Below are 12,424 nucleotides of genomic sequence, written 5' to 3'. Positions count from 1 at the left end.
GTAATGCTAAAAACTGTACCCTGCAGGAATTCAGTTCACAGCTGCTTGTAAGAAGCTTCAAAGAGGGACATTTTTAGTGTTTGTAATAAAGTTTCTCTGGTGAAGTGAAGCAGTGAGTGTTTCTGCAGTCGGGTTCATTGTGTTGCAGCAACACAGTCTTTGAGGAAAACTGGTTCTTCAAATCCACGGTGGAACGCAGAGCTGGACTCGGTTCAACCGGGATGATTAATGCATCAGGTACCAAACACAATGCAGCTCTTGTGGTGAGGGGATGTGTTGTGTGCTCGGCATTTCACTGCAGCTTTTCTCTCCCCTCTCTGCCTGGCCGGGGCCTCATTGTTCAGGGAGGAAAAAACACACCCTGAATGTTTCAGAGCTCTGAAGTCCTACCTGCTGCTTCTGCTGCTGCTGCTGCTGCTGCTCGTGCCGTCTCAGGATGCAGCTCTTCATTTGAAGAGATACTGAAACCCTTCGGTGCCGGCCTGTCACAGCCAACGGCTCATCTGGCCGCTGCCGCTGCCGCTTTGTTCGCAGTGAAACCCAACCAGCTGCTGCGTTTAAAGGCTGCTGGGCAGGCTATCAGTTCAAGCTTTTGTCTTGTCTGAATGGGATTACGTGGAGAGGCCCAGCAGCTCCGTTTTTGGGTCAGTTTTTCATTCAGAAACATGAAGTTACAGGAAGTGACGGTACTTTCCTTTTATGGCTCACCTGTGTGTCAGTTTACTCATCAGACTGACTCACAGTGAAAGTGTTATCCCAAATATCCAGTTAATTGATGGGAATTAATGTATAAGCCTTAAAGCTGAGGGCGAAAAATCAGCTAGGCTAGTGTGTGATCAGTGGGCTTCTTTTCATCTTTCAGTCAATTAAATCGCATCAAAGTGTGAATATATGCACTGTAAGTACTGTACACTGTACTATACACAAGTCCGTCACATAGAAATTGGTCAACAGGGTGTTCGAGGCAACCAGAGATTCTAGGAATAAATATGAAGCCGCAAGAATAATCCCACTTTCCTTTCTTTCGGCTTTGTTCTAGCTTCTTCTTATCACAGCCCCTTTGCTGTACGATCACTCACACCTACAATTTGTTTCCTGGAAAATTGAGCTGCTCACGAACTCAAAGTAACATCTGAGTGAGCTCCCTCTGTGAAGACTTTCAGGATCCGGTTACAGTTTTCAAACTTCAGAGGTTCTAACTCCAGCTGTGAGTTTTCCATCAGCCTCTTTGGATCTGCTGATGTTCGATTTCAGTTTGGCCCTGAGTCTAGGGATAAGGGGTCTGTTCTGCTCTCCATCCCCGCCTGGGCTGTGGGGGGAGGTGGTTTGAGATTGAGGTGTGGGATCTGGGTGGAGGAAAAAGAGGCTGTCCAGCTGTGATGGTAATTAAGGCAAACAAAGAGGAGAATTAGCTGCACAGCAGGAAGCCCCGCCTTCCTCATAACACCTCCACATGTGTGCTTCATGTGAGGAAGACATGGTTTTTAGAGCTGTTGGACTCTGGGAGAGCACATTAAAACAGTTTTTCTTTCACAAAGCAGCCTGAAACCACAAAAAAAAACCCCACTGATTATTCAAAAAAAGAAACTGTTTAATCAGAGTTTGATGGTATTGTTCGTGATTTAATCAGCTGTGGTAGAGTTAATCTGATCTCAATCTTCAGCCCAACATTGCTCATAGGTGAGTCGACCTGGACTAAACCTGGCGAGCAGTAAAAACAGTGGAAAACTTTAACGATGACAACAGCTACCTAAAAATAACAGAGGACACAATCACACACTGCATTATATTATATTACCAGAAAATTTCTAAAAAGTAGTATATTTAGATTTGGTACATGGTGTCACCCCTGGGTATCCCTTTTTCATTATATTGAGGCTTTACCAAAGAGAGAGAGTGGAAAAAGTTCAGCTTATTTGGACTGATGAAGAATATTCTATTTGTATGTCTGAGAGGCTGGAAATCAAATACCAGCCCCCTGCCTGCAAACTGTGGTTTCTACAGGCCTTCAGGCCTGCTGACAGAGATCACACATCCAAATGTTTCAGGGACATCCAGCATCCATCATTCTGTTTATGTGAGCTCCACTCCCAACAGTCTGCGTTCACTCAGCCGCACTACCAGATATTTACAATAAAACCTCTGAAGGACGTATCCTCGGTGGTTTCTAGATAATAGCATTTATCTGGAGCTGAGATGTTCCTGTAGTTTATTTAGAAACCGCTGCACAGATTAATAACAGATAACAGCCAGTAGTTTGCGGACTGCAGTGGAGAATGATGTAATGCAGGGAGGGAGGGAAGATGATGTTTAGGTTCTCTAAAATTTGTACTGCCTGACCATCATTGTCTCATTTCATGAAAATGATGGTTTAAAATGAAAAAGTCAAAACTTGTAGGTTATGTTGCTGTGTGTAAAAACCCATCTTTTACTGCACAGCTGAGAGCTGTGCTGGTTCTGCAGTAGTTTGTGGAAAACGATGAGGTGCATGTGTGATGTGTGAATTTCACTTGTCTCTCAATGTGTGGGCACGCTGTTTAGTGTGGAGTGATTAGTGTTTCGTGTGTTTGTGATGGTCGTTTTTCTGTGTCTTCAGCTTCATGTACTGGACTGATTGGGGCGAGATCCCAAAGATTGAGCGGGCGGGCATGGACGGGACAAATCGCTCCATGATCATCGATAAGGAGATCTACTGGCCCAACGGGTTGACGCTGGACTACAGCCAGCAGAAACTGTACTGGGCTGACGCCAAGCACAGCTTCATCCACCGCTCCAACCTGGACGGCTCCTTCAGGTACATGCAGCGCCACCTTTAGGTTTTTTGAAGCTGGGTGATGAGTTTTTTTCAAAACCGTAACATGCTGTGTGTTTTCAGGGAGGTGGTGGTTAAAGGTGAGCTGCCTCACCCGTTTGCCCTCACTCTGTTTGAGGACACGCTCTTCTGGACTGACTGGACCACCCACTCCATCCACTCATGCAGGAAGCAGACGGGAGGTGGCCAGCGTGTCGTCCACTCCAACATCTTCTCTCCCATGGACATCCACGTCTTCAGCACCAAGAGACAACCCACCGGTGAGTCCAGACAGTTTCATCCCCTCCGACATGTTCACTGACTCACTCGGGTAAGAATCTGAGCTTTGAAAAGAACAAACCAGGCTTCTCTGCAGATGTGTTTAACAGCTGCATGTTTCCTCAGTCTTCACTTGTGCTCATCTGTGATCAGACAGTCCTCTTTCAGGCTGTGGAGAGCACAGAGCCCATCAGGTGTTGAACAGAGGCACATCCTTCCATCCAGATGTGAGAATATCCAACATGTGGAGTCTGTGAAGCTCCAGCTGCAGCAAACCTCATCGGATTGATGCACAAATGTTTTTGTTGGCTCTCTGATAAAGAATCTGAAACACAATCAGATTCCTCGTCTTGTGTATTTTTATACTTGGGGTTAAATTATTCACAGGAAAAAAAAAAGCTCTAGAAAATCCTTTAAAAACCCCAACGAGGTGTTGTGGTTTGTGCAAACAATAGCTTGGCCGTGTTAATTCAAGGCAAACAACAGCAAAGTTTCCTCACTGAGAACATGTGGCACTAATTAAAAAGCCAAGCACTGACAGATTTGGTATCACTGTACTGTGAAAATGCTGTTTAGATTTCTGTGTTTTGTTCCTAAAAAGTCCTTGATTTGTTGTTGAAAAGTGCACAGGAACCTTGTTAGAGTCATTAAAACCATTTTCAGTGAAGATGATCTTATTAAAACATAAAAAGATCATTTAAAACAAGCGAGGTCTCTATATGTCAATTTTTTGTTTTTTTTAAAAGTGGACTTTTACGTATTCAAAATGAAAAACACATTTTTACTTTTAAATGATTACAAATGCCAAACAATTGCTTGTGTTATGTGAAATAACTTGGACACATTGCTGTAGCGACATGCAGACCACCCAAACACACAGTTCTCTGCCTGATGTTTATCCTTTAGTGTCTGATATAAGGGCTGTCATCTGGAACACATGAATGATTTCCTGAGGGTCGTGCTGAGGGTAAAGTGCAGTTTTGAGGCTGTAACTTGAAGGTAACTGGATTTTTTTTTTCTTGTTTTTTTTTTTTTTTCCTTTCGTGGTAGCAGTGAATACTCCTTGCTCCCTGAACAATGGAGGATGCTCCCACCTCTGCCTCCTCTCACCTGTCAGGCCTTTCTATCGCTGTGCCTGCTCCACCGGGGTCCAACTGCTGGAGGACGGCAAGACCTGCAGAGACGGTAAGAACGCTCTCCGCCTTCATTGTCTGTCGGTTCCTGACGCAGTCTGTCAATTTTTAGTCGATGTTTTTCAGGGGTTTTTTTTGTTGTTGTTGTTGTTTGTTTCTTTGTTTGTCTTTTACCTGAAGCATTTTAGTCTGGGTTTAATAGTAAAGTCAAAAGTTGGACTTTGACTAATAATAAAACAAAAACTGCAGACAAACATAAGGACAAAGAAATTGTGGTAGAGCTCAGCTACCTTAGATTGCAAAGGTGTTCCTAATGAGGTGGTTGGTGTATATTTAGGTCTATATAATCCAGAGAGTCAGATTAAACTCGCAAAATGTGCATTTTGGCTTCAGAAACACTCGAATGGAAACAGAAAAAGAGTCCAAATATTTCCTGAAGTGCGTCAGTGAGCAACGTCGACGCATGCAGATTATCTTTTATTTTCACCCAGAAAAAAGGGAAAAAGCACAAAATGCGCGCTTGTATAACTGTTTACAAGGATCCAGGCCGAGCAGGCAGATTGGATTCATTAGTGTGTTTGAGCTTTTTGTTCCTGCTTGAAGAGAAGCCGGCAGATTCTCTGGTGCCAAACCTCATTAGCTTTTCCTCTAATTTAAAAACTCCTGATAACGTGCTCGCTCCCACTCTCCACCTCCTCCTCCTTCTCTTCTTCATCGTAGTCATGTACAAGCAGAAGGTGGTGCTGGGCTGACCTGTTGTTGCTATGGTAATCCGCCTCCATGAGCGGGGCCGGCCGTTTGAACTGCAGCCCGACGTTTCCCCGCCCTCTGCCTCCTTTTATTTACATTTTCGGGTTCAGTAACCCTCGCCTGTAGAGCAATGGGAGTTTTGAAGGCGGGGAGGCCTTTGTGAGAGACGGGATCACATGATCCCCCTGCAGACAATGCCCCCTTTCACTGCTGGGGTTTAACCATTTCAGCCAAGGGGGGTGAGCTGAAGGGTCGATGTTTGTTACTTCTCTGAATGTTAAAGAAATGAAGTCAGGTGTTATATCAGGACTGCGAGTAAAAGTCCTTCACACAGAGCCCCAGGGTTCATTTCTGCTGTGCATGTTTTTAATTAGCTGTGTGCTAACAGAAAGAAAATCTTCACCAGGTGGATTCAGATCTGCAGTCATTCCCCTTCAGGGTTTACACTGCTCTTTATATGTAAGATGTCAAAACCTTCAAATATCTTTTACATTTCTTTTAACTTTAAAGAAGGCAGACATAATGGTCTCAAACAAGGCTAAAGACTTTCACTGGACAGTTTTTACATTTCAGTTTTACTCAAGACCAAAATGATCACACTTAGTTTTAGTTCTCTGCAGTATTCGAGGTCTAAACTTGGTCCAGAGTGGATGAATTTTGCATGGGTCATATTTTCAGCTGTGGGTGGATTACCAAACAGCTTCATACTTGTTGAAAGCTGAGATGGAAAAATGGTTCAGGCTGCCACTGTAATGTGTTATTATTATGACACCATAGATGGTCTATAAAATTATCAGTAAGTATGTTGATAATTGCTGATCTCAATTTTTATGAATACTGTACTAGCCTAGGTGAAACTCTAATGCTGTGATATCTTCATTACTTTGAATCGGCATCTTTTTAAAGGTGATGCAGTAATGTAATTGTAAAAAAAACTTTGAGTGATGATGTTCTGACCCTGTTTCTACCTATGTGTTCCTCCTCAGGTGCGTCGGAGATGCTGCTGCTCGCCCGGCGAACTGACCTGAGGCGAATCTCTCTTGACATGCCAGACTTCACTGACATCATCCTGCAGGTGGACAACATCCGTCACGCCATTGCCATCGATTATGACCCGGTGGAGGGATACGTCTACTGGACCGATGACGATGTGAAGGCCATCCGCCGCTCCCTTCTGGATGGCAGCGACGCTCAGTTCGTGGTCACATCTCAAGTGGACCACCCTGACGGCATCGCCGTCGACTGGATCGCCCGGAACCTCTACTGGACCGACACTGGGACTGACCGCATCGAGGTGACCCGGCTCAATGGTACCATGCGCAAGATCCTGATCTCCGAGGACCTGGATGAGCCCAGAGCCATCGTTCTAGACCCCGTGGCTGGGTGAGTCTAACATCTGGAAGAAAATAAAGGAGAGAGTTTTGTGATCTGAATAAAGGCACAAAATATTTATAAGCATATGTCAGGATTTTAAAAATTCTCAGATGAGGCTTCAATCGAAGATTTCAAAGATCTGAATCTCATATTTGGAGTTATTGCAAACAAAACTTCAGAGTTTAATTCTGTGAAATCATTTTAAAATGTTCTTTGTAGAAGTTCAGGTGTTTGACTCCTTTAAACCAACAAGGTCAGGTTAAAGTTTTTTTTCCCCTCCTGTTTTTCAGGTACATGTACTGGACCGACTGGGGTGATGTGCCGAAGATCGAGCGGGCCGACCTCGATGGGATGGAGAGAGTGGTGATGGTGAACACGTCTTTGGGTTGGCCCAACGGCCTTGCACTCGACTACGAAGAACGCAAAATCTATTGGGGAGACGCCAAGACGGACAAGATCGAGGTTTGTGTTTGAGCTCCAGATTTTACTCTGATGCTCAGAATTCTTTAGTCTTGGTGCCCTGATGGTTCTCTGATCTGCTATTCTTAAAAGTCAACCTTTATGATTTCAATCTTTTGTCAATTTTAAACAGGGTGGTGGGAACCATTTTCACACAGGTTCTTTTAGTTTTTGTCAGCACAGAGCTTCAAGTCTTCTTATAGGGTCACTCGAAACGCCACCAGCTGTCCTGTATGTAAAATAATCTGTGTGTTGGAGGCAGGCATGTCAAGCAAATATGTGAAAGACAAGGATATTGACTATGGACTGTTAGATCAATCCAGCCTTGTAGTTAGCAGTGCTTTTGTTCTGTTGGTTAATTTTAGCTGGTAAACAGCTGTTAGGTACATTACTGCTTTCTGTTGGTGGTAATGGTGCTTTACATGCAGGCACAGGTAAAACATGAGGAACATGGACTTCAGGTTAAACAGTTGAATAAATATTTCAGTTATTGTGAAATTATGATTCCTGTTTGTGATGTTGTAGACCTGAACATAAAATGACAGTGAAGTCGTTCTTCTCCTGACTCAACACTCATTTTGGGCTGTTTTTTGGGTTTTGTTTGAAGCATCATTATAAATTTATAGAAATTAATAATTTCAATAATTTCAACCTGTCAAAAAAAATCTGACCTCAGATTCTGCCATTAAGCCAGATTTTTGGTAATAGCCCAATATTCAAACCACCACAGCTGAACTGAACATGAAATCACCCTAAACTTGTGACTGTGAGCGACTCGTTCAAGGAACAGTACAAGCAAATATATAACGTTCAGAATAACGTTCACTGATTGCCCTTTTAAATAATCTGGTGCTGACGTTATTTTCTACTAAAAACATTCAGAGCATAAAAAAAACATTCAGAGCATAAAAAAAGCACTAGACTCTAGTGCTTTTTTTATGCTCTGAATGTTTTTCATTGTTCACTCTAGTGACTAGAGTGAACAATGAACATTAAAATGGTTTACAGTTTTATTTTCAAATGGCTGCCTGAAGGTTTGCTGATGTTTTATTGTTTTTTCTTTTTTCCTTTTGTTTTTGTTTTTTTTTTCCTGTGAGAGGAAACGTTGCAAATGGACGGTCTCTTCAGCTCTCTGTTCGTCGCAGAGCTGTGAAACTTTGTGCTCATGGCAGCTGTGCTCGGTGTCGACCGTCCAGCTGGGTCTGAAAGTAAAAGTCTGATATCTTTCTCTCTGCGGTTTGCATCCTCACGCCATGCTGTCATGTTTGTAGCTGATTTTATATCTCTGGTTTTCATCTGACCCCACCTGAACCCCTTCTTAAACCCCCCCCCTCAGGGATTGTGTTGATGGCAGTGCCCCGGCAGAGGGGCCTCTGCCCCCCCCCCGGGTTTCTCCGAGGACCCAGTTTTTGCGGTGAGATCCCACATCTGGTTCCGATTGCGGCCTGCACTCCAGCTGCGGTTGGCTCTGTTTAGAATAGACCCAGAATCTGAAACCGTCGCCGCGCTGCGGTCTCAACTCCCAAACCAGCGGAGACCTTTTGGCTGAGGCCATCGGGCTGAGGATGGAAACTTCGTCTTATATTTATACACCACGTTCCTCCGAGGCCCAGTGTGTGGAGATGTTTTTGAAAGATGGCAGCCGGCCACGCAGGGGCTGTTCTGGGAGCAGCGAATCGCATTGCTCCACGCTGCGCTGATAGGTGGAAGGACGCTATACAGATTACAGGCCTCACTGTTTTTTCTTTTCTGCAAATTCCTCACATATTTGTCTCTGTTGACACTTTGAGCCTCCCTGCATGTTTCAGAAATGATCTTATCGAGGTGAACTCCTCTTCGTGTGTTCGCCTGTTTCACCAACACTGCTGCAGTTAAAAAAAGAATTGCCTTTAAAAATGAGTCTTGGGTTCGATGTTTTGTTTTTCTTCCTCTCACTTTACTCTTTGTGCTTTGGTCTGCTGGCTCATGAAAATGTAAAGCTTTTATTTTTCATGATTTAATTACACAAAGAACTTTTAACAGTGTATATAAGAGAATACAGGAAAAAACTGCATTAACCTGCACGTACAGCTCAGAAGTTTAATGATATTAAAAAAACAGTAACTGGGTTAGGTTAAATTTTCTCCGATAAAATATTTAGCTGAAGGATAAACACTTGAAACAGCTAAGTTATGAGTATGCAGGTTAAATTGGTGATTTAAAAGAGAAACTATTAGAAACAGTCGAACATAAATATTTAACTAATAGTAGTAAATAGTTGGCTTTTGAATGTTAAACGTGCTGGATAAAAAGTTTAATTTATCTAATTTAACAAATGACTAGCTTAAAGTAAGCTAGTTAGGAGCTGAAGACAAGTGGCTTAGTGTATATCTTTTTTATTTTCAAATAGCTGTACAGCACTTTGTTTGAAAGCACTTTATAAATAAAGTTATTACTATTGTTATTATTAAAAAGTTAAAAATATTGATGTATACATGAACAGATGAATCATTAAAGTCACAGATGGTTGAAATGTTAAGCTAAAAGTAATAAAGTCGTTTAGGTTGTTGGCTAAGTGTAATTAATGGCTAAAATGAGCGGTGTTGAGGGTCCACATGGTTTCTGCAGTGACTCAGTCCTTATGCATCATGTTTGGTGGTGCTGATGGAGGTGTGTTGGAGCTCCTCTGATGGTGTGTCAGTGTGTGGAGGCTGTAACGTGAATTCAGTCTGTTTTAATTGATTGCAGCTTCATGTGTGAGTTTTTCTGTGCTTGTGTCCCGTGGAGTGGGTCTTTACAGCGCTCTGTCCTGCTGTTTGTCGAAGTGAGATGTCAAATTTTGTGTGAGAGCAGAAGAAGAAGAAGAGGAGGAAATGTGGCGCCCATATGCTGCCGTTGTTTGTTTGCTCCGGCTGTTGCTTCTAATTAGTGGCTCTGCGATGTGCTGCCAGGACGCCTGAGCCCTTATGAGCATGCTCGGTATCCACAGTGAGTCTGCCCAGCCCCCATCTGTGCAGCACTGGCTAGAGGAAATGTTCTGTGATGCGACCTGGTCTGTTCTCTGCTCATCCCTTTGTTTTACAGGAACTTGGCGACTACATGGACTTTCAGTTTATAGTTTGATGCTGGTTTAAACATGCTGGAAATGCGGCAACCTGCATTGGAAGCAGGTTTATAAACTCTTCCTGCTGGTGTCAGCACTTTTAATACAGCAAACATCAAACTCTTATTCAAACCATAACATTTAATTTTTTAAATTTTATCCCCATTTTTTTTCTTCCTCCTTTTCATCTTCTCCTTATTTTGTTTATATCTTCATTTTATTCTTTACTCTTTCTTATCTTCTGATTTGGAGGTTGGCTTCCTCTTTTTATTCTCACTTCTTCCTCTTTGTCTTTACGTTCTTATTCCATTTTTCCACTTATTGGCTTTGTTTTCATACTCTTCCTTTATATTTCCTCTTTATTATGCTCTTCCTCTTCCCCTGATGTCTTCCTTCTTCTCCATTCTTTCAGACTATAATTTCTTACCTTGTGTTTTCAGGTGATGAACATGGATGGGACGGGGCGACGGGTGCTGGTGGAGGACAAGCTTCCTCACATCTTTGGCTTCACCCTGCTTGGAGACTACATCTATTGGACAGACTGGCAGCGGCGCAGCATCGAGCGCGTGCACAAACGCACCGCAGTGAGAGAATTCATCATCGACCAGCTACCCGACCTCATGGGCCTCAAGGCCACGAATGTACATGAAGCTTTTGGTGAGTCCAGCTGATGATGGTCTGGTCTGCAGCAAATAAACCTCCCCATTTTCCCCAGATGCTAACTTTCTGCTTCACATGCTCAGGTACGAACCCGTGTGCGGATGATAATGGCGGCTGCAGTCACCTCTGTCTGTTTAAGCCTCAGGGCGTGCAATGTGGCTGTCCCATCGGCCTGGAGCTTATTGCCGACATGAAGACCTGCATCGTCCCCGAGGCCTTCCTGCTCTTCTCTCGTCACACAGACATCCGCCGGATCTCCCTGGAGACCAACAGCAACAATGTTGCCATCCCGCTCACTGGTGTCAAGGAGGCTTCAGCACTCGACTTTGACGTCACCGACAATCGCATCTACTGGACCGACATCACTCTGAAGGTGGGACTCATTTTCACATACTTGTTTATAGTCGTTCTCAGTGTTTTTTTGTTTTTTTCCTTTCTTCCTCACGTCGTCTGAATCTTTTCTTCTGTTAGTTTTTTTTCTTCTTTCTCTCTAACACTTCCTTGTGTGAGCAGAACCTTGGTTGTGAATTAGGGGTGGGTTTCAAAAATAAATTTTAGCGTGAATAAAGCAATATCGATTCATTAAATCCTGAATCATTTTCTAAATATAAATGTATTTTGCCAGAACCGCCAGAATCTGAGGTTAAAGCTCACAAAACGATTTCAACAACCATCAAACAGCTAAAACGGCAAATGAGAGCAGGTAAACGAATTCCACACAAAGATGTAAACAAAAAGCTCGGACCCTGCGCATCAGAATGTGTGAGATGTCGGCTTTCTCACCTGACGGCATGTACATGGACACGCCATCGGTGTCAAAAAAAAGACAGGTCACTGATTCTGAAGCTGCAGGTTTTGTCATTCTCCAACCAAAATTCACTGAACCAGCAGCAAAAGAAGATCAAAACTACGCTTCACATTTGATGAACATTGTCATAATTCCCTCTTACTTTTGCTGTTTTGCTTCCATCATGATAAAAATCACACTTCCTGTGCAGTTCTCTCTAATTGTACTTCAAGAAGTGTTTCCCATCTCAAACCACTGTTTTCTGTATTATTTGTTCGCTTATTACGCACTAGTCTACCGTTGTTTACAGTGCTGTCGGTCACTTCTTTGTTTTGTTTTGTTTTCCAAAAATGACATCCAACAAAAAAGCCTCATTTCTGCTTTTTAATACCAAAGAAATTAAAACTAAAATTCTGCCAAACTACAAAACGCTTGGCCGTATCTCTTAATAAAACCTCTGTAACTTTGCTCTGCTTCAGTAGCATCAGGTAATGTCCATATGTTGATTCTTGCTTTTCTTCAGTTTTTGATCTACAGCAGAATATTTTTAAGGTTATCTGCTATAAAAAGCCAGGCCAGGAAAATCTCCTTCATGATTTTCTGTGTTTTATCCTCATTTACTTTGACACAAAGCCATCTGCTGTGATGCTCACACCTCTGATGAAGTCTCACAAGTGTCAGTACTGATAAATGATATTTCTGACTGTCTGAGTCCAAATCTAATCAAATCAATTCTAGAAATCAGTGAAGCTACCCAGGCCTATTGTGAACTGCTGTTGTTTATCCAGTCTTTACTTTGACCTTTGACCTGTGCAGACCATCAGCCGGGCCTTCATGAACGGCAGCGCTCTGGAGCACGTGGTGGAGTTTGGTCTGGATTATCCGGAGGGGATGGCAGTGGACTGGCTGGGGAAGAACCTGTACTGGGCTGACACTGGCACGAACCGCATTGAGGTAGCCAAACTGGACGGGCAGCACCGGCAGGTTCTGGTCTGGAAGGATCTGGACAGTCCCCGAGCTCTGGCTCTGGATCCGGCCGAAGGGTGAGAACCGCATGAAGCGGTCAAGGGTCATGATGGTGGGTGTGGTTTGTGCTGACCTGTCTCCTC

The 12,424-nt window shown here is 43.3% G+C and overlaps 2 protein-coding genes across 5 annotated transcripts in view; one reads left to right on the top strand and one right to left on the bottom strand.

Annotated features, from left to right (window-relative positions):
* The window catches only part of LOC120744179 (protein NLRC3-like), a 121,338-nt gene that overhangs the window by 49,930 nt on the left and 58,984 nt on the right, over window positions 1-12,424 (bottom strand). The gene's annotated exons all lie outside the window — the stretch shown is intronic.
* The window catches only part of lrp6 (low density lipoprotein receptor-related protein 6), a 46,936-nt gene that overhangs the window by 20,482 nt on the left and 14,030 nt on the right, over window positions 1-12,424 (top strand). For 2 of the 4 annotated variants that reach the window (XM_040048243.1, XM_040048245.1), the window contains exons 3-10: window positions 2,597-2,794; window positions 2,876-3,072; window positions 4,121-4,255; window positions 5,940-6,336; window positions 6,618-6,789; window positions 10,309-10,525; window positions 10,612-10,901; window positions 12,132-12,358. In XM_040048243.1, the coding sequence (XP_039904177.1) occupies window positions 2,597-2,794; window positions 2,876-3,072; window positions 4,121-4,255; window positions 5,940-6,336; window positions 6,618-6,789; window positions 10,309-10,525; window positions 10,612-10,901; window positions 12,132-12,358 (1,833 nt within the window). The remainder of the gene's footprint in view (window positions 1-2,596; window positions 2,795-2,875; window positions 3,073-4,120; window positions 4,256-5,939; window positions 6,337-6,617; window positions 6,790-10,308; window positions 10,526-10,611; window positions 10,902-12,131; window positions 12,359-12,424) is intronic. The other 2 variants (XM_040048246.1, XM_040048244.1) reach the window with 1 other exon arrangement.

This window comes from Simochromis diagramma, unplaced genomic scaffold (genome assembly GCF_900408965.1).
Source record: "Simochromis diagramma unplaced genomic scaffold, fSimDia1.1 OVJJ01000557.1, whole genome shotgun sequence".
Lineage (NCBI taxonomy): Eukaryota > Metazoa > Chordata > Actinopteri > Cichliformes > Cichlidae > Simochromis > Simochromis diagramma.
This window is presented reverse-complemented; position numbering and strand designations above follow the sequence as displayed.